This window comes from Manis pentadactyla, chromosome 2 (assembly GCF_030020395.1).
Source record: "Manis pentadactyla isolate mManPen7 chromosome 2, mManPen7.hap1, whole genome shotgun sequence".
Classification (NCBI taxonomy): Eukaryota; Metazoa; Chordata; class Mammalia; order Pholidota; family Manidae; genus Manis; species Manis pentadactyla.
Window position 1 is genome coordinate 78,447,543 of NC_080020.1, and position 21,292 is coordinate 78,468,834.

At 39.1% G+C, this 21,292-nt stretch overlaps 1 protein-coding gene across 1 annotated transcript in view; it reads left to right on the forward strand.

The window, feature by feature from the left end:
* Nucleotides 1-21,292, forward strand: part of ACOT12 (acyl-CoA thioesterase 12) — a 44,340-nt gene that overhangs the window by 19,235 nt on the left and 3,813 nt on the right. The window contains exons 6-13 of the mRNA XM_036914195.2: nucleotides 8,944-9,100; nucleotides 10,604-10,723; nucleotides 11,539-11,689; nucleotides 12,319-12,374; nucleotides 12,647-12,710; nucleotides 13,376-13,459; nucleotides 18,492-18,625; nucleotides 20,260-20,388. Coding sequence (XP_036770090.2) covers nucleotides 8,944-9,100; nucleotides 10,604-10,723; nucleotides 11,539-11,689; nucleotides 12,319-12,374; nucleotides 12,647-12,710; nucleotides 13,376-13,459; nucleotides 18,492-18,625; nucleotides 20,260-20,388 — 895 coding nt within the window. The remainder of the gene's footprint in view (nucleotides 1-8,943; nucleotides 9,101-10,603; nucleotides 10,724-11,538; nucleotides 11,690-12,318; nucleotides 12,375-12,646; nucleotides 12,711-13,375; nucleotides 13,460-18,491; nucleotides 18,626-20,259; nucleotides 20,389-21,292) is intronic.

A 21,292-nucleotide genomic window follows, 5' to 3' on the forward strand; every position in this document is an offset into this window, starting at 1 on the left:
CGGCCCCAGGGCAGGAGACCTGCGGGCGGAGAGCTAAATGGGCAGAGCAGAAAGCGAAGAGACCCAGCCCAAGGCTCCCGCCTCCTCTCTGCCAGGAGGGCAGGAGGCTCGCGAAAGATCACCCCCAACCCCCCCAACCCCCCAGCCCCCACCCCCACCCCGCTCTGAAGGCAGACAAGGGGAGAAGAGGAAAGAGAGAAGACAAGAGAGGGCCATGGGAAGAATGTGAAGACGGGGGAGGAAGCGTGCACACAGAGGCCAGAGGAGAGAGGAGAGGCAGAGGTGGAGGGGACAGTGTGGCAGGGCTTCATTTTGCCCATTGTGACATGATCATGGCCCTGGGACCACCCCCACCCCATGACCTCTGGGTTGGAAAAAAGGGTTTTCAAACACTTCTACTTATTGCTGACCTTTTAAAAGACAATACCCATTACCAAGTTCCTTTTAAGGAAATGAAGCCTTTAGTATTAAATGACTGTGCTCAGAAGAATCCATCCTTCTGTGAAGATGGTTTCTGTACTAAAATGTATTTTGAATGCATTTTGTTAAGTAATGAAATGGCTGGACCATGAGAATAAGAGCATTGCTCGAGAGAAAAGGTGGTAGGAGCAGGACATGGAAAGATAGGACAGTGTCCTGGAGGCTCTCTTAGGCCATGCTAAGAGTCTTGAACTTTCTTCTGATCTTGAGGAGAGCCAATGAAGATTTGGACAAGGTTATTGCATGATTACAATTGGATTTAATATGGTCACTCTGGGTAGAAGAGGGGTAACTAGAGGGAGGGACACCAGGCAAGAGGTGAGGCGTGCCTGCAACCAGCAATGATAGTAGAGAGAGAGAAAGCAGGGAAAGACTAAAATAATATATAAGGGGTAAAATCAGCAGAATAGGCTCACTGGTGTGGAGATTTGTTTGAGGAAGAAGCAGGCCAGGATAACTCTCAAGTTTTTGGTTTAAGCAACTGATTAAGTTAATGGTGGTATCATGAACAGAGATCATGAATATGAGGGGCAGGGGGCAGGGGCAGTTCTGATGAGGTAGATTTGCCATGTTTAGTTTGCCATGCCTGTGGAACAAAAAGGACAAAATCTCCCCAAGATTAAATTTGAGAGATAACAGCTTATAGATGGTGATTCAAACAAAGTCAGCACCTGCAGTCACTCAGGAATGGCTCACAGGGACACAAAGATAGTGAACCAAGCATGGAACCTGTAGAGTATGGTCATCTAAGATGATCGCAGAAGGATAAATCCTTCTGCAGAGACTAGTCAGAGGGCTACAAGGAGAACTGCAAAGAGTCGTGTCAAAAGCCAAGGGAATAAAATTGCATGAAGCAATGAGTGGTCAGCTGTGTTCCAGGAAGGAAGGAATAAAAACTGTCCACTGAATTACGAATAGCAAAGTCACTAGCACATGCTACAGTCATTCAAACATAGAGATGACTGAGGTAATTGTGACTTCAGTTTCAGTTTGTTAGGAAGTTGGGAAGATCAGATCTATGTGTCTGGTTCAATTTAGAATTATAAAGTTTTAAAAGTCTGTTTTTATCATGTTTCACTTATCTGCCCTTAAATAGATTATTCTGTATTTCTTTGAACAGAACAACTTCAGCCTAACTTCATTGATTTGATCATCTTTTTAGAAATTTTACTAGCTTCCATGCCACTGAGGGTGCCATAGAACTTACAAACAATTTCTCTTAGCAATGTCAGAGCCAGACCCTGAAACTGAAAGTCACCTTAGAGTGTGTGGTTTGTCCACCTGCTGCCCCAACTATCTGATGAAGTTTATTTTGAACTGGACAATATATTCTATAGGAAAACAGCTAGATCATCTTTGTTATTGAAATGTGTTGTTAGAAAAACTGTGATTGTACATTGGTTACATCAGACATAAAAGCTTGAAATGTTTTTAAGATGTTGTATGATTAAAATACATATTGTTAGAACAGTGAGGAAGTCTAATCCAAATGATATGCTTTCTCAAAAGGGAGAATGATGACATTACATTATCTAAAAACAGGACTGCTTTGGAATGTGCTCTTGTACCACTGGATTATTGTTTGGAAGCTTGGTGTATAGGAAAACACTTAAGATTTGGATCATTTGTTCTTAGTAAGAATAATTTGGAACATTATTTCTCAGTAAGAAATCATATCATGATGAGCACTGTCCTGTGTTGATCCTTTCAGGTTATGAGGAAGAAAACTAGGGCTAGAATGACCTCAATTCAGGTCAAAGTTCTTGAGAATGTGAAAGGAATGTAAAATTGTCCAAGCAGAATGCTGACACAGTACTTAATGAACATCCAAAGTACAAGTATTGAAATTGACCACTGGACAAGTCTGCAGAAAGGATGAGGTCTGTGTTGACTTAACTTGAGTACACAGCCAGAGCTGTGGGCCCTGAATTGGTCTCTGAACCTGGGAGAGTTCTATTTCTCCACTGATTGGCAATTTCTGCAAATAAGCATGTGTCTGCACCAAAGTGACTCATACTCAACGCTCAGTATATTTCTGCATACATGTCATAGTTGATGCTTATGCATATATGACCTGCCCTAGTACCTACCTCTCTGTGTCCTTGTATATGCCAGGCATGTTTTCATAGGAATCAAGTAGATTTTTCTTTGAAGTTATCCCTCAGAAGAGGGGTTGCCTTATATTTGAGTCTTTACAATGTCTCTCACATTATAGGGACCTCTAAATTTTTTATTTTATAAATATTTTAAATTATTTCAAAACAGTTAGTACACATGCACAGGTTGAGAAATTCAGAAGACATAATAGACCATTCAGTTGAAAGGCAAGTGTTCCTGCTATCACTGTCTCCCAGTTAGCCAGTTCCCATCCTCAGAGACAACCACTGTTACACACACACACACACACACACACACACACGGGCAAGTACATACTTGGAGCAGAATACTCAAACAGCTACGCACCTTTTTTTCATTTAACAACTTATTTTACAGATAGTTTATATTATTTTATTTTTGAGAAAAAAATACCATTTGATTAAGAGATATTGATGTAAGAAACTTAATACTAGTTTTGGATTTTTATAGAACATCATCTAACAAAGTCAGTAATAAAAAAAAAGAGTCAGACAGAGAGGTTGGAAGGGATTTAAGATTTCACATGCCTTTTAAATGTCTAATTTTAAAGCAACCCAATTCTGATTACAGCAACATGGTGGACTTGGTTTCTGGAAAACCTAAAATTTCTAGATAAAATATTTATAAACATCTTTGCAAGCACATCTCAGCAGGCAGAAAAATAAGAGAAAAGCTTGAAGTCCAGAAATGATTAAAAAACACAAATGCAGCAGTGTAAGGAGATATGAGCCGGTATCTCCTCAGGACTCTGGCAGTGCTAGAAGACCTAGAACTTGTCTTTTAATGGGACTGCACAGGCTCAGCAAGCAAAGCCAGGGGCCCATGTTAAGTAGACAGTTAGATCAGGGAACCTTGCATGAAGCTGCAACCCCAAAAGAGGATACCCTCAAGGAGTTGACTGGAAAAGTCCTCACCCTCAGAGAGTTCAGGTAGAAAGTTTTGCAGTCTCTGCCTTAGCCCTCTGGAATGGGGAAAAAATACTTCCCATTGAGAATTCAACCACAAGCACATTCTCATGCAGATTTGGTGTCAGAATTCACATTACTTGTTTGCACTGAAACAGACCACATGAAACCATGTGTGAAGTGTCATTGTGTGGTAGTACTTCTAGGTGATCTGCAGTCACAAGTGCAAATCCCCTGGAGAAATGACTTTTAGCCAAGCCCTCAAGAATTCCAACAAATAGAGAGCTGAGGAATTTGAGCTCCTAGTCAAAAATCGTAACTTATAAACAAGTCATCAAAATCTAGAAGAAACACCAGACAATAGATTGAGACCTACAAAGATTACAGATATTGAATTTATTACATAAAGAATATGAAGTAAGAATGTTAACAAAACAGTATCAAAAGCATTATGGAAGAACAAAAAAATGACCTAGAAGTTTTGACAAAGAAACAGAGAACTTCTGTAGAAAAAGAATATATAATAATTAAAATTTAGAACTTAATGAATGAATTAAATAGCAGATAAAGACACTAAACTAGAAGATAGATCTGAAGACCCCTTCAGAAATGCAGATGGGTGAACAAAGAAATGGGAAATATATGAGAGATTTGGGGACATAAAGATTTGGAGTAAGAAGTCTAACATGCATCCAATCAAAGTTCCAGAAGGAGAGGATAAAAGGAATGGGAAAGAAGTAACATTTGAAGTGAATGACATAGACATGTCATTGAGAGATAACAAGAAAGTTTAAAATATGTATGAAAATATGTTGGACCTCATTACTAATCAGGGAAATGCAAATTATAACCAACATGAGATGCTATTTCACACCCACAAAATTAGAAAAAAATTGAAGAAGCCACAATACTGTTTAAGTAAAAATGGGAACTCTAATAAACAGTAGACAGAATTGTAAATCAGGACAATCATTTTGTTACCTAAAAATATTCTGTTGATAGTAAGGACTATGAATGTGGAATACATCAGCAATGTTAAGTTAATTTGCCCATTCAGTGATTCAATAAATATTTACTGAGCACCCATATTCAGGAATTACATCAGAATTTTTTAAAAGTCAGCCTTTATTGGTAATCAAAAAACTCCCAAAAAACAAAAGTCAAGGACCAAATGGCTTCACAGCATGAATTCTGCAAAACATTTAAAGGAGAGCTAATACCTATCCTTCTTAAAGTATTCCAAAAAGTAGAAGAGAATATTTCCAAACACATTCTGTAAGTCCAGCATCACTCTAATACCAACACTAGACAAAAACACAACAAAAAAAGAAAATTATAGATCAATATTCCTGATGAATATAGATGCAAAACCCTCAAAAATTCAAAAATACCACAAAAGATCATCCATCATGACCAAGTGGGATTTAGACCAGTGATACAAGGATGGCACAATATTTACAAATCAGTCAATACTATGTACCACATTAACAAAAATAAGAGTAAAAATCACATGTTCACCTCAGTGGATGCTGAAAAAACACTTAACAAAATTCATCATCTACTCATGATAAAAACTCTCCTCAAAATGGTTAAAAGAACATACCTCAAAATAATAAAAACAACAAACCCACAGCCAACATCATACTCAATGAGGAAAGCTGGAAACTTTTCCTCTAAGATCAGGAACAAGACAAAGGTGTTTCACTCTTACCCCTATTTTATTCAACATAGTACTTGAGGTCCTAGCCATGGCAATCAGACAACAAAAAGAGATAAAAGGCATCCAAATTGGTAAGGAAGAAGTTAAACTCTATTTGCAGAAGACATGATATTATACATAGAAAAGCCTCAAGACTCCACCAGAAAACTATTGGAACTAGTAACTGGATTCAGCAAAGCTGCAGGATACAAAATTAATATACGGAAATCTGTTGCATTCCTATTTACTAACAATGAACTAGCAGAAAGAGAAATCAGGAAAACAATTCCATTTACAATTGCACCAAAAAGAATAAAATATCTAGGAATAAACCTAACCAAGGAGGTAAAAGACTTGTACTCTGAAAGATATAAGACACTCATGAGAGAAATTAAAGAAGACACAAATAAATGGAAATCTATCCTATGCTTCTGGATAGGAAGAATAAGTATTGTCAAAATGGCCATCTTGCCCAAAGCAATTTACAGATTCAATGCAATCCCTATCAAAATACCAACAGCATTTTTTCAATGACCTAAAAGAAACAATCCTAAACTTCATATGGAACCACAACAAAAGATCCTGAATGGCCAAAGCAATCCTGAGAAAGAAGAACAAAACTTGGGGTATTACGTGCCCTGACTTCAAGCTATACTATAAAGCTACAGTAAAACAGTATCAAAACAGTATTGTACTGGCACAAGGACAGACCCATAGATCAATGGAACAGAATGGCCTAGATATAAACCAAATTGATATATGGTCAGTTAATATATGATAAAGAAGCCATGTATATACAATGGGGAAAAGACAGTCTCTTTAATAACTGGTGTTGAGAAACTTGAACAGCTACATGCAAGAGGATGAAACTGGATTACTGTCTAACTCCATACACAAAAGTAAACTTGAAATGTGTCAAAGACCTAAATGTAAGTCAGGAAACCATAAAACTCTAAGAAGAAAACATAGGCAAAAATCTCTTGAACATAAGCATGAGCAGTTTTTTCCTGGACATCTCCTTGAGCAAGGGAAACAAAATAAAAAATAAGCAAGTGGGACTATATCAAACTAAACTGCTTCTACCTAGCAAAGGAAACCAGCAAAACAAAAAGGCAACCTACAGAATGGGAGAATATATTTGTAAATGATTTACCTGATAAGGCATTAATAACCAAAATATATAAAGAACTTATATGCCTCAAACCAAAAAAAGAATAACCTAATGGTGGAGGACCTGAACAGACACTTCTCCAAAGATGAAATAAGAATGCCCAATAGGCACATTAAAATATGCTCCACATCACCAATCATCAGGGAAATGCAAATCAAAACTACAATGAGCTATCACCTCATTGGTCACCATAAGTGGTCACTAGTTAGAATGGTCACTGTCCAAAACACAAGAAATAACAGGTATTGGTGAGGATGTGGAGAAATGGGAACCCTCCTACACTATTGATGGGAATGTCAATTGATGCAGCCACTGTGGTTCCTCAAAAAACTAAAAATAGAAATACCATTTGATCCAGTAATTCCACTTCTAGGAATTTACCCCCCCAAAAAAAACAAAATCCCTGATTCAAAAAGATATATGCACCCCTATGTTTATTGCTGCGTTATATACAATAGCCAAGATATGGAAGCAACCTAAGTGTCCATCAATAAATGAATGGATAAAGAAGAGGTAGTACATATACACAATGGAATATTATTCACCCATAAAAAAGAAAATCCTGCCATTTACAACAATATGGATGGACCTAGAGGGTGTTATGTTAAGTGAAATAAGCCAGGCAGAGAAAGACAAATACCATATGATTTCACTTATTTGTGGAATATAAAAACAAAGCAAAACAAAATGAGCAAAACAGCAGTAGACTCACTGACACTGAGAAGTGACTGGCGGTTACCATGGGGGAAGGGTTAGGGTGGGTGGGTGGGAAGGGTGATGGGAATAAAGGGGCAAAAATTCTCAAATATAATATGTTGATCATGGGGATAGTAGTAGAGCATGGAGAATATAGCTAATGATTATGTAACATCTTACTGTGGTGACAGATAGTAACTGCCCTAGTGGGGATGAGGATTTAATAATATGGATAACTGTTGAACCCACTGTGTTCTATATTTGAAAGCAATATAAGATTGTATATCAACGATACTTCAATGTAAAAAAGAAAAAAAGTCAGCTTTTGTCAAAAGGAAGTAGGATCTAGTGGGTCAGATAAAGATCACAGAAATAAACATAAAACTATAACTGAGAAAGAAGAAGAGATCATAAGTAGCTGTGGAAGTCACAGAAGACTTTCCTAAAGAAGTGATGACTGAAATGAGCCAAAGCAGGAAGAAGGTAGAGTGGTGGCCAGTGGAACTGATACTGACAGTGAACAGCATTCAACTGCCCTGATGTGGACAGCGCTTGGTTGTAGGAACTGAAAAAAGGCCAGTGTGGTTGGAACAAAGGGATAGACTGAGAGAATATGATGGGGATAGGAGGGGTGTTCTTGGCAGTCAGACTGCGTGTGGCTGTAGAAGCCATATAGGTCAGACAAGGAAGGAACGCTAAGGAAGGGCTAGGGGTCCTAGGAAGGATTGGCGCTTATATGCAAGGACTACGGGGAGTTACTGACATGTTTTTAAGCAGGAGACTGAAATGATCAGTGGAATGAAAAGGAAAAAATAAAAGAGGAAGACTATCAATTAATTATAAGTATAAAACTTTCATTAGGAAATGCAGTTAAAGTTCTCTGTAGCCACCCTTCTCTGCTTGCTTATACATGATAAGAATGTCCCCATTCCCAGTTACCCACAACAGCTGGGTGTATCTGTGCTCTTACACTGCAAGCTCAGCTCAGACTCTGACAGTACAACCATGATGGTAGCCCTGATTTGTAAATTCTCCCCCCACTTCCTCAACAATAGCACATGAAATTTAAGCCTAGCTGGTGATTCACCAGATGATGCAGGAAGCACAATTGAATACATTTTACTACTTTGCAGCCAGAGTAAATGATTTCTCCATTGTTGAGAGTAAAAACCAATTTGTCAGTAAATGAAGCAGATATGATTCAAAAGAAGCAGAAGGACACTGAGAAGTGCAACACATTGTGTCCTCTCTGTTTGTGACTGCATTCATTAGAAAACAACCACAGGAGGCCCATTCCCATTCTGAAGTTACTACTATAGCAAGCTATTCCAGATTCTCAGTATCTTTGGCCCTTTATAGCTCAGTTCCTTTCTTTTTCAACAGCTTTTTTGAGGTATAGTTGACATACCAGACACAGTACAATTTGGTAAGTTTCAAGACATGTATATACCCATGAAACCATTATAATCAAGATAATGATATATCTGTCAATCCCCAAATTTCTGTCTGCCTGTCCCCTCCCTGACCTCTCCTTCCTCCACCCAAACAACTTGTTTAAATGCAATCATTCTTTTAGTCAAAATTTGGATAGACTTATACGATACGTTGGAATATCATTTCTAAAAGGTCTTGCTATCTGCTATCTTACCCAATTCACTGTAAACATTCACCATTCAGATGAAAGTCACTCTGCAAAACAAAACCTTTTTATTTCCTCAGCAGTTTTAAGTATTTGAGAATAATTGTAAAATTTTCTAAAAATTCTGTTAGTTAAGTGTGCTGCTAGGATGGAAAAGCCGTAGCCCCAGGTTGTGGCATTAACGCCAAAATTATGAATGCTTACTTCTATCTTTCAGATTCCATTTGTGATGAAGAGGAAGGAGTGGTTTCCACAAGGGGCACCTCTGTTCAGAGCATTGAACTTGTCCTCCCTCCCCATGCAAACCATCATGGAAATACATTTGGTGGCCAGATTATGGCTTGGATGGAGACTGTGGCAACTATTTCTGCAAGGTTCTTGGTTTTGACCTTTGATGTAGGATTTGGGTTCAGTGGGGAGAGAACAGAAAGATTCTGAAACCCAGTTATTGAGTTAGTCAAGGAGACAAGGAGAGGACAATGTTGCCTTTTATTAAAATGAGAAAATACATCATTCACCTGTTTACCTTAGGATTAGTCTGTCCTTTTGTTTGAAGGTGAGTGTTTACATTCTTGGCTCAAAAATAAAAATGAAATGAGAGTGCTAATACTTTACTCTGATTTTATTATGAATTATGAAGGTTGATATTGTGACACTGTGACTCCTCGTAATGATCTCATGACAAAGAAAATGCAGAATAGAAATAGAAAACAACCTTTACACTTAAAATTAGTCAAGTTACAAACTTTTTAAAAGACAATTTTCAATTAGGTCTGACTTCCGAAGGTGCTGGTAAGAATCATTATTGTCAAAGGATTAACTGAAAAATAAGACAAGAAAAAGGGAAGAACTTAGAGAGTACTTTTAAATGCTCTACAGTTTCAAAAAAGGTTATTTTATTCTTAATGGAACCATGTAGGTATTGAGCAGCTTTAAGGAACATGGTGTACTCTGAAAACACATTTGAACAGAATTCGCCCTACTGACAATTTCTGTAAGCATCAAAAATTGTTAAGTTTTATTTTACCAAAATTAAATGAATTTTATTAGTAGTATTTCTATAGTTATGACTATAGTTAGAAACCTGTACTTATCTTTCCTATAAGTTATGTACAAATAAGAGAGCTTGCTTTTAAAATGTCACTGTCACTCTCAATGATAATAAAACATTTGAACCTGTTCTTTTATAAAGGCTTTTGGTATAATCAGCTTTGGCAGAGTCTGTTCAGTTAGTGCTGGCACACTTCAGAGAAACTACAGTGGAAATCTAAAATGTAGAAAATTATGGAAGTGGCCATCTGGAACTAAATATTCTTTATAAATATTTCAAAATTTCACACAGAAAAACTTGTAAAATGTACACCATGTAGCCTTTCAGGCTTTGTGTAGGTAATTTTTCTGTGGAAAAAAAATTAGTCTTTTAATATACGGGTGGATTCAGTTAACTATGAAGCTAAGGAACTAGTGTGAATGGCAACAGCTGGCAGTTTGTTCCCCTCCAACCCGGGATCACAGTTTCCTGTGATTGTAGTCATGAGCCTTCAATTAAAACAGAAGATATTTGTTGGTTTTTCAAAGGACTTTCATAGGGAACAAAACCAGAGCAGGACTGTCACCACATGAGCAGAAGCATTAGCATAAAGATCTTATGACTTGGGGACATGGAATTTCCCAAAATATTTGCAGAGAGTGTACAGAACCACTCTCAACACACCTATCCAGTGATATATTTCACTCTTGAGTTGAAAGAGATGCTTACTTAGAAAGCATATTGAATATTTGTCTATTGCATCTGTCCAATGAATCAGCAGTTCATGAAAATATTTTGGAGGATAATTGCTTTCCTCTCTCCCTCCCTTTTTCCCTTGTTTCACCAGCCGCCTCTGTCGGGTGCATCCCCTTCTGAAGTCTGTGGATATGTTTAAGTTCCGGGGACCATCTACAGTTGGAGATCGGCTTGTCTTCAATGCCGTCGTCAACAATACATTTCAGACCTGGTAAAGAGTGTCTACAGCTCTTCAGCTGCTATAGACAATTTCAAACTTGCACATAAATGTTTTCTTATTTTTATTTCAATCTGGAGGTAAGGGACTACTTTCAAGTAACCAAGTTTCTTCTAATTTTTTTTCAGACTTCACTCAATCTTCAAAATCCATAGACACACAATTTAACCCTGTGTGCTGTTTGGAATCTCCTTACACTTTGTAAAATTGGGTTTTGTCTCTTAATAAGGGGGACCCTCTCTCCCAGTTGGTCCAGGAGCATCTTGGTTTGTACCTGTCATAATTACTAATGCTTCCTTTCACTCTCAAAAGAGTACCAATGGCAAAACAGTCAGCTGACTCAGAATGCACCTGTCATCTAAAACATGAAGTTCAAACCACTTCCCAGTTTATGTTATTCTTAATATACAATGAAAAGATTTAGTATTTTTTCTTTTTAACTGTAAAAAAGAGTATGTTTCCTGTCTAGTTTTAGTGTTTCGATGCTTTTAAATTACAAAACTATTGTTTTTAGAGGAGAAATGCTCTACCCTCCCCCTTACCAAAATATGTTCGTAAGTGTTTTTAAAGTCCCAATTGGCCTTTTTCCCAAATAAAATTGAGAAAGCAAAGTGGAAATGCTCCCCAGGTCTTGTACATCAGATCTGCCAACCGGATGAAATGGATTTTAACAGTTTCATGTATTTCCAGACAACAAAGAAAAAGCCCAGAGCCCTGGTTCTCTTCCTTGTTTGGAGGAGGTGGTAGTGGTGGCCAGAGGCCAGGCATGCTCTGGTTCTCTGCCCACTGCCCTGTGTCGCCCTCTGCAGTGTCGAAGTGGGAGTGCGTGTGGAGGCCTTTGACTGTCAGGAGTGGTCCGAGGGCCGAGGCCGTCACATCAACAGTGCTTTTCTCATTTATAATGCGATCAATGATAAGCAAGAACTGGTCATATTTCCCAAAATCAAACCCATGTCAAAGGTTAGTGACCAGCATGGAAGTCTGGTTATCAGACCATTCCTCCTGGGGGAAGCTGTGGCTACAGAGCTCTACCTGAATTTCTTTGCACAGTGACATCCTCCATGGCTATTTGCCTTTGGCTTTCCCTCTTTCCTGCATCACCAAGTAAAATGGGCTTTTTTTTCCCCTCCAGTTCCCTGTACTCATTTGTTGGAATGATGGAGGCCCTCCAGCCCTTACCACTGCTTGGTCACACACAGCTGTGGAAAGCATATCAGCTCCTGTGCCCCATTTCCGACTCCCTTCTCCCACTTTACATCCAGTTCTCCACGCTGCTGCTCATTCATCAAAATTATGTCTTCCCCTTATCTAAAGCTGCCTTATTGCCAACTTTCACCTTCCTAAAAACTCTCCATTAAGGTATATGTCTAATTCTGGTAACAGAAATGATAACAATCACCAAGTTAAAAAGGAAAAGCAAACAGCTGTAAGTGCTATTTTTATCCAGGCACCTTTGTGGGTGATGGGAGTTCATTCAGAGACAACGCGTGTATCCCACTTAGCATTTTCAACTGACTTAGAAGAGAGACCTTAGGACTGTAACACTTAAACATTAGACATTTATCGACTGACCTTGATTTTTTTGAAAGGATGATTTTAGACGGTATCGTGGAGCCAAGGCTCGCAAGAGAATTCGTCTGGGAAGGTAAGGGACGGAGGGGTGAGGATTTTATGGAATCTTCTCTTATTTGACAACTGCATAACAAAGAGCCCCCTTGATTCCCTCATAATGTAAAAAGAGAAGGTATAATGTTTTCTGACTGTGGAGACTACTGTGATGAAAGTTGGTTTTCCTGATTGTTCCACCAGTAAAAGAAGCTTTTAAAAACTGCTGATTTAAGTTTAAGAAAGTGCCGTGGTTACTGTTGTGTGCTAAATGCAGAGAAGAAAACTGTTAAAAGTCTTATTTTTTTCCAGAAAATATGTTATTTCCCACAAAGAAGAGGTTCCACTTTGTGTACACTGGGATATAAGCAACCAGGTGATGGTTTTATGATTTGGAGCTCTTTGTACAAAAATCACATCATTACAGAATGGAAATCCCCATGTTTAGCTGATTCAGGTTTTGCCTGCACAGGCTAGATGAAAAGCTGACTTCTATCAACCAGTCATTTCAAAATGAAACAAAACCTAGTTATTGTAACCAACCAGTTTCATCATCTTGTTTGAATTACAAGAACAGTTCCCAAACGACACACTACTCAGGAGGCTCTGCCATCAAATGCATTCAAGCAGCATGGGACATTGGACCTGATGTCCTACCATGATTTGTGCTGAATGACATGCCTACCAGCTTGCGTTTTTATAATGCAACAACAAAGTTTTAATCCTTTCAATGTTTTTGACCATAAAATATAAAAGTAAATCCAAGTTATTAGGTGTTGATTATAAGTCATAAGAAAGGTAATCGTGTCTTTGCTCAAGACAACAATTAAAATGAGTCTAATTTGCTAAGCATACAGGCCTCATGTTACCTTGTGTGAATTCTGAATTAACAGTTCAAGACAGAAACTATGTTCCCTGGAGCTTAGCTCTGAACTCAGCATCATCACTCTGACTCTAACAGTGCCCATTTTCTAAACAGAAACTATTTGATCACATATCTGTGCATTGAACCACAGCTTTTAAAAAACATTTGTGTTTTAGGTAACCCTGAGTAATGGCAATGTGGAAGCTCTCAAAAACCTGGCAGCCAAAAGTGGTTGGGAGGTTACCAGTGCCATGGAAAAGGTAGGAGGCATCCATGTGCACGCACAACCTATTGTCCTTCACAAACTCAAGTTGTCATGGTAGTGGTTCTGCTCCTTCTGTGAAGGTAAACAGTCTTTCTGGGAAACTATTTCTAAGAGTCAAGCCTCTTCCCAATCCTGTCCCTCCTACTCCACACTGACTGATTTAGGGTCCTTCAAGTATGAGCGTAGTTCTCATGTTCCTTCTCTCTCTCCTCTCCATCTGCCCAAATCCCACCTGGCCTTCAAGATCCAGGACTCACACTTCTCCATAAAGCCACTCCTATCACCCCTGACTGAAGGAACGTCTAAGAAGTCCTTTAACAATTACTTCTTCAAGATTAATTTCTTAGTTAATCATGCACTATCTTGTCACATTTCCTACACAGCTACATTGAATTGATATTTAAATCCTATATGGTAACTTAACTTTTTTACACATGGTCTTTTTCCCTAACATTATTATCAACTTCTTAAGAAAGAAGCCTGGTCTTGATTTCTTTATCTCTCTCAGCACCTTTTGCAGTGTTTCCGTGTCATCAAGTTTAAATAAATGTATACAATTTGGATTTTAATTTTATCTAATCTCAGAGGTGTATTAGGAGACCTTTGAAGTCAATGCCCACACTAACTAGACTGAGAGCTGTTTAGCTGACCACAGCAGTTCCAGAACATAGCAGTGCCTGGTACTCAACAGATGCTCGAACATGCCAGCTCTTTGTCTGTGCTTGTATTTCACTGTGTACTGCTTTTTGTCATCAGTGAAGCAGCAGCCTCTAAAATAGGGTGACTATATGTCCTGGTTTCCTGGTCATCCCATCATAATCTATTGTCCCATCATAATTATTACCAGTGCCTCAGTGTTCCAGTTTGGATAATAACTGATATGGTCACTTACCCTGAACTTGAAGTGAATTCAGATGCTGCTTCATTGATTCTCTTCAACTCTGACCTCCTCTGTGTTTTGTTCCGGGTTGTTGGCTTTTATTATGTCTTTGCCCTCACTACTGAATCCTTTCAGGGTCTTTCTTAACCTCTTTGGATCCAGTTAGGTTTCCATCATGCTTGGTCAGTAATGTAGAAATACAGGTTTGATATAACAAAGTTATCTCTTCCTCATAAAAGATGCTTCAAGACTTTGTTTTCTTTTACTAATACAAAATTTGCTTCTTCCATCAGTGCTGGCATCTGAGCACTCATGAACAGCATTGGAAAGGACAAATTTGTGTCTGAAATGAAGGAAGAGAGCACATTTCAGGAAATCATATAATATAGTAAAACTTCAGCTCTTTGGGAGTTTGGGGCCAGTAACAAACCTAAACAAATAAATGGGATATTTACCAGTGTCTAAGGAGACCCATCAATAATTAATTCTCAATTTTTGTACAATTTTTATACTTATTAGAGGATATTGTGTAATTAAAGGAGCATTTCTTATGTTATCTCTGTTGAATTTGAAGCCCTTCATGTCTTTATATACATGATAAAATCGGATTTTTTTCTTTCTGAGTTATCCCCCTCTTCTTTCCTACTTTTTAAAGGTTTTATTTTTTGTTAATTTTAAAATACAGCTCTCATCTTTTTCTGTCATCTTTTAATTGAATAATTCTTATAATACAGCTCTCTGTTAAGAATAAGACTCAGGTTTTAAAATCTATACTTGTTTTTGAGATGTTAGATGGCAAAAGTCTAAGATTTCTGGTCTTTATAATGAAATGGGGCAGTACTTAGTGTTTTAACCCATATTTCATTTTATCAATATAAAGCTGGAATTAATAATAGGTATACTGTCATTTTAAAGGGACTTACAGTCTATTTTGGAAACATCACATATATGCATGAAATAGCTGAAGAATAATTTTGAGCTGGTTTATAAACAAGTGAGAGATTACACTATTGAAACTGTTCAGGTCACCTCCTGGGCAATTCAAAGAAAGGGAAGAGAGAAACAGAATTTTGGAGGTGGGTGATTCTTTTCTCCTTGAAGATAGTGTAAGGAACAGATGCTGGAGAGACAAAGGGCTCTTTCTAAGCTGTGAGTAGCTTGAACCAAAGCTTCAGGTGGCAATAGCATGGATAGGAGACTGGTCTGACAGGAGTAGCTTTTTATTTAGGGAGCAGCTGAGAGTGTGCTGGAAAAGCTCTAGTGAATGCCAGAATGGCAAGGACCACTTGCAGTCCTTCCCCCACAGGACAAAACCCAGTATAGGAAACAGACCAGAGGGAGCTGTTCTAGTTGAAGTTGGGGAGGCGCTGGCCCCAGAGTCCCATCTGACAACTCTCCTCCCCTTAGCCCCGGGTGTAACCCCCTAGCCACCTCCAAGAAAAGTCAGCGCCCCCACCACCAGCCCCAGGCCTCCCTACAGACGAGTTTGTCCTCCTGCCCACAGTGTAATTTCAGTAACACATTGTCAACATAGTGTAAATTCTGTAATTTTGAGTTATTTCCTCACGTGCTACTTAGACATCCAAATCCACTATTTGGATTTGTAGATTTGTATTAGAATGAAAGAAAAATATCACTAGTAAAATATTAGCAAGCTCTGGCAGATTTTGAGCCTACCTACTTTAAACATCATTTCATAGAATAAAATTCTCCAGGCACCAACTAATAGAAAGTTTGAGTTGGTTACAAAAGGAATTTAACCTGCATTCTTCCGAGCATGCAAGGGAACTTGTCTCTTTGGACAGTTGGTCTTGTCTTGGAGAATTTTTTCACCGAGCAAGTTCGCATTTCTACAAGAGTCGGGTTGAAAAGAACCAACACCAATCTCACTGCGCTGATCGACAGTGACTGCAATGGGTTGGCGGGGGGGGATTCGATAGTAACGGTGAATGTAGTAACCACATTGTTTTTCTTGTGAAACCTTCATAAGAGTGTATATCTATGATACCTTAATTAAATAATTAATTAATTAATTTAAAAAAGAACAATTTCAGAAAAGAAAAAAGAGCCGATACCAACCGCTGCCTGTCCTTGCATCCGCGCCGCTGGTTCTGACGGCAGTGCAGTAAGACGGGCTGTCGGCTTCTCACCTTCTGGGGGAAGGATCACAGTACCATTCACTCACCCAGGACAGTACTCGGTGCCCGATAAGGGTAGTGAGGGCAGGGTGTAAGGGCGGCTACTCAGCTTGGCGTTTGCTTTGGCTCCAGGAGAGGACGCAGCCGCGTGTGTCGGTAACCTGGGCAGCAGCCCCTGGGAAAGTGCTGCGGCGGTCTGTTTCCCAGGGCTGCCAGAACCGTGCCACAAACTCGAATGGCAGAAATGCATAGTCTCACAGTTAAGGAAGCTGGAAGTCTGAGATGAAGCTGTTAGCAGGGTTGATTGCTTCCGAAGGAGTGAGGGAGAACCTGGTGTGGCCTCTCCCCAAGCTTCTGGGGGTTTGCTGGCAATCTTGGTGTACCTCGGCTTATAGATGCATCCCCTGATCTCTCCCTTCATCTTCACGTGGTGTTTCCCCAGTGCCTATGTCTGTGTCCAAATTTCCCCTTTCTGTAAGGACACCAGTCATGCTGGATTAGGGGCCCACCCTACTGCAGTATAACCTCATCTTAATGAATTACATGTGCAAGTATCCACTTTCCAAGAAAGGTCACATTCTGAGGTACAAGAGGTGATGACTTTAATATATGAATCTGGGGAGGAACACAATCCAGCTCTTAACAAGTGCTCAGCCCAGCAATGCATGCCACTCCACCCCAGTTCCACCAGGTGGACCATGGCTGCCCCCGAGGCCACAGCCTGAGAGAGGTTGTAGAATTCACCCTGGCCACCTGCCCTTGCCCCCTCTCAGGTGCAGAGCCCAGCAGCCCAGGTTAGAGCCACATGGCCATCTAGCTGGGATACGGTGACTTCCCTCTGGCTTTATACCAGTGAACCTCCTTTTACTCCTGCTATAAAGAGGCAGTTGCTCCTGTCCATGTGGGCTGAGTCCCAGTAACCATCTGGAGCATTTTTCTTTCACCGTTCAGTTTTCCCTCTGTTCGGTAGGTTTTCAGGGTGCAGGTCATATCCACCTTTGCTGGCTCGATTTAAAGACAGGCTTGGCATGAGGGTCAACTGGATAGGAAGAATGGAATGGTCACTCCTTTTCTTTCTAAGCTGCTTTTAGTCAGTTTCTCATTTCTTCATTTTCTTCTTGAAGAGATTTATGTTTAAATAAAGGCCTCTCCCTCACAGAGTGATTCTTCCATCTGCTTGATTCCAACACTGAAGTCTTAACCCTATGTTTGTTTGTCTCCTCACAGCTTGTTGCCATGGGAATGATTATAAGATGGCAAATTTCTATACTAACTTTAAAGCACCCTGAAAGAGATGGAGAAAATGGGCAGGACAGAAATGTGCTCATAGCCAAACACATATATCTCATTATTGGCAAAAGCACAGTAATGTTTAAGTATATGTCAGATGGCTCCCCAAGACAGGACTCCTCTTGTCTAAGGAATACAAGTATTAGAAACCCAAGAATTGGCTTCTCAGGAGGGTGAACCCTTGTATTCACAAATGAAACACTGCTTGGTTCTGAAGAAACATGGTGCTTCCCTGAGCCTGTTGAGAGGCTGAGTTGTTTCAAGAGGTGGTGGCTTGCTTCTTGGGTCCCCACGGCCCACTGAAGACATGCCTGGCATCCTGGAAAAGTGTCTGAGGCTGTGGCCTTAGCTCTAATGTCTCTGGGGGCAGATGGGGCATGGATATGCCTAGCAGCGAGGTGATACTTTCTGTTGTCCTGGGTAGAGAGGGAAACATCATAAGGAGATAAAGAGAGAATAGCTTACATTCTTTATTTTTTTCCTGAGAAAAATTGTAATTAAATAACCCAAGTCATATGCTGTATGGAGTACACAGGAAAATAGCATCCCAGTCTGAACTCTAGACATTCAAGTATTTGAAGTGAAATTGTCATCATCTGGCTTCATTATTATCCAGGTGCCCAGATACCTTAGTAATCAACCTAGGACTACATATATGTGCATAGTTTTTAAAGTAAAAACATTCATTTTTCTTCCATAATTTATTTTTTCTCTTTTAGATAAAAATTTATACTCTGGAAGAGCATGATATTTTATCTATTTGGGTTGAAAAGCATGTGGAAAGACCAGCACACTTGGCTTATCATCTCTTGTCAGACTTTACCAAGCGACCTTTGTGGGACCCCCATTATGTGTAAGAATACATTTAAAATATTAACCACCCCTGACATGTAAAAGGTAATCTCCATAATGCAGTCCATCTCTATTGCCCAACAATGACCCATTGTTTTATTAAAGAGTATTTTTTAAAGCTTGCTCTACACAGAACACTGCAAGTGCTATTGAGAGACACAAAACAAAAATTATAATAATTTATTCATCAGCTGTATTGAGTTGGCATGCTTGATCTGAATCTATTGTAGTCCCACCAATAACTCTTCAAATCTGATGCAAATTTGGTATTCCTGTTTAACAAGAGAGAGTCTCCGAGACTTGCCAAGATTACACAGGCAATACAGTGACAGAAACTGAATTGGAAGCCAGGTCTATGAGACTCTGAATTCCACACTCTTGTATTTTCAAATACAATTTCATTGTTCTTGAGGAAGTAATTAACTAATTGTCCTTCCCACTTCCCACTCTTGATATTTAATTAGTAGTTCCTTCTTCTTCTGGAAGCAGCACTCCTGGTGAGCAGCTGACAGGAAGCTGTGTGAGTACTGAGGTGAAAGACCTTCCTTCCTGCCTCCTGTTCCTCTCCCTTCTGATCAGGGCCGTGCACCTTGTCCACTGCACTGACCCAGACTGATGGCACTCAGGCCATGCCCCCTTCTCCAGGGAGTCTGGCTTCTGGGCTACAGCTCTCAGGGCCTCACTGGACTCCTTGCTGAAAGGGAAGGATTGGTGAAATGGGCTTCTTAGTAGATTAAGCATTACCATTTACTTCCTAATCTTGACAAGATTGAGGTTTAGCTTTAAAACAGCTAAACCTCATTATGTTAACGCCGTGTAATAGACAATTTTACCACTAAAGTGAAACACCTCTGGGGTCATGTGTTACATTTACATCCATCCATCATGGTTAATGCTATGATAATAAACACTCCGAGAGAAGAGGAAACACTTCATGATTTTCTTGTATATGTAGATACTCTATAAGTACAAAGCTTTTAGCAAGAACAATGCCTAAACTTTGATGTTAATTTTTTTCATGTGCAGAGGAATGAATGAATGAATTCTAATTCAACTTACTTTTCTTGTGCACCTACTATGGTTTAGGTATTGTGCCAAGTATTTTCATTTAACCCTGACAATAATCCCATAGGTATCATTATCTACATTTTACAAATGAAAAAAATCAAGTGACTTGCCTAACATAACATAGCTACTAAGTGACAATCTGGGATACAGAGGCAAGTTGATCCCAAACTTAGTGCTCTTTCCAATATCCCATATTCGTTTATGGAAGAGTCCTTCTTAGGCTGTCCTTATATTATAAGGATACTGGTCTTCAAAATATTGATAATACAGGAAAATAATTTTGTGGCAAACAACTAAATGCCTTTCTCTGAAGTATTGAAGGGCAGTGACCTTAGAATCTAATGGCCACCATTCTCTCCATCATATGTGTACTCATTCTTTTTAACCGAACAGCTTTCTAAAGAGGGACTGTGAAAAACACTGCTGGCTTTGGAAGGATGGTTATGTGAACAGAAGGGTGAATGTGGATATCAGTGATGAAGTTATGCGAACAAACAATAGAAGTGAGCGCTTTACTCTAGCAGAGAGAAAAGTGCAGCCTTTCTTTTCACCGTTCTGTTTCCATAGGTCCTGTGAAGTCATAGACTGGGTGGGTGAAGATGATCAGATATACCATATCACTTGTCCTATAGTAAATGGTGACAAACTCAAAGACTTGGTAGTACTTGTATCACGAAGAAGGCCTCTCAAAGATGGGTGAGTACATGCAATTCAAGTGTCGTTGCAATGATTTATAGTATAGAGTAGAAAGAATAAGTTGATATGAAAATAAGGAAGGCAACATAGGCATTTCTGATCGTGTTCATCTGAATATTTTCTAGAACCTTTAAAAAATCATTTATTAAATGCCACCTGTACGCAAAGTACCATGCAAGATTCCTAAAGCAGTTCCCTTTCCTTTTGTGCTATAAACATTTAAAACCATGCATACTTAGCAAATCATTGAGACTTTCCATTATCAGTAAGTAGTGAAAGCCAAATAAAACACCAGGAATTGGTTTAGAATTTACAAAGACCCAATTGTGCTAGACCTCCAAAATGACTAGCTGTCAGCAAGGGCTGTCCATCAGAGTGTCTGTGCATGATTTCTCTGTGGGCATTGAACTTCTGGGAGCACCTGATCTGGGTTCTAAGGGGAAGTGTCCAAAGAGACAAGAAATGGAAGCTGCCAGAACAGTTAAGATCTACACTTGGAACTGACCAGCATCATTTCTAATGTCAGAGCTGGCCTATAGAAATAATCCCACACATAAATGATATTAATGCACATGGATGTTTCAGTACAGTATAATTTATTATGGCAAAAGATGTTAGCTATAAACTGAAGGTCTATCTTATGAATTATGGTAGAGCCATACTGCAGAGGATGAAGTAACTATAGAGGCACTGAATCAGAAACATCTCCAAAGACTTATTGATAGGTAAAAATTCAAATTGTAGAGCAATATTCATAAAATGTTAAGATTTATGTAAAAATCTATGTATGTGTGTTTGCTTACGTAAATGTTATATATTTATAAAAAAAGGTCTGGAGGGATACATATTGAAATGTCAACACTCATCTCTAAAATGGGAGAGAATTGTGCTAGGGTGGACTGAA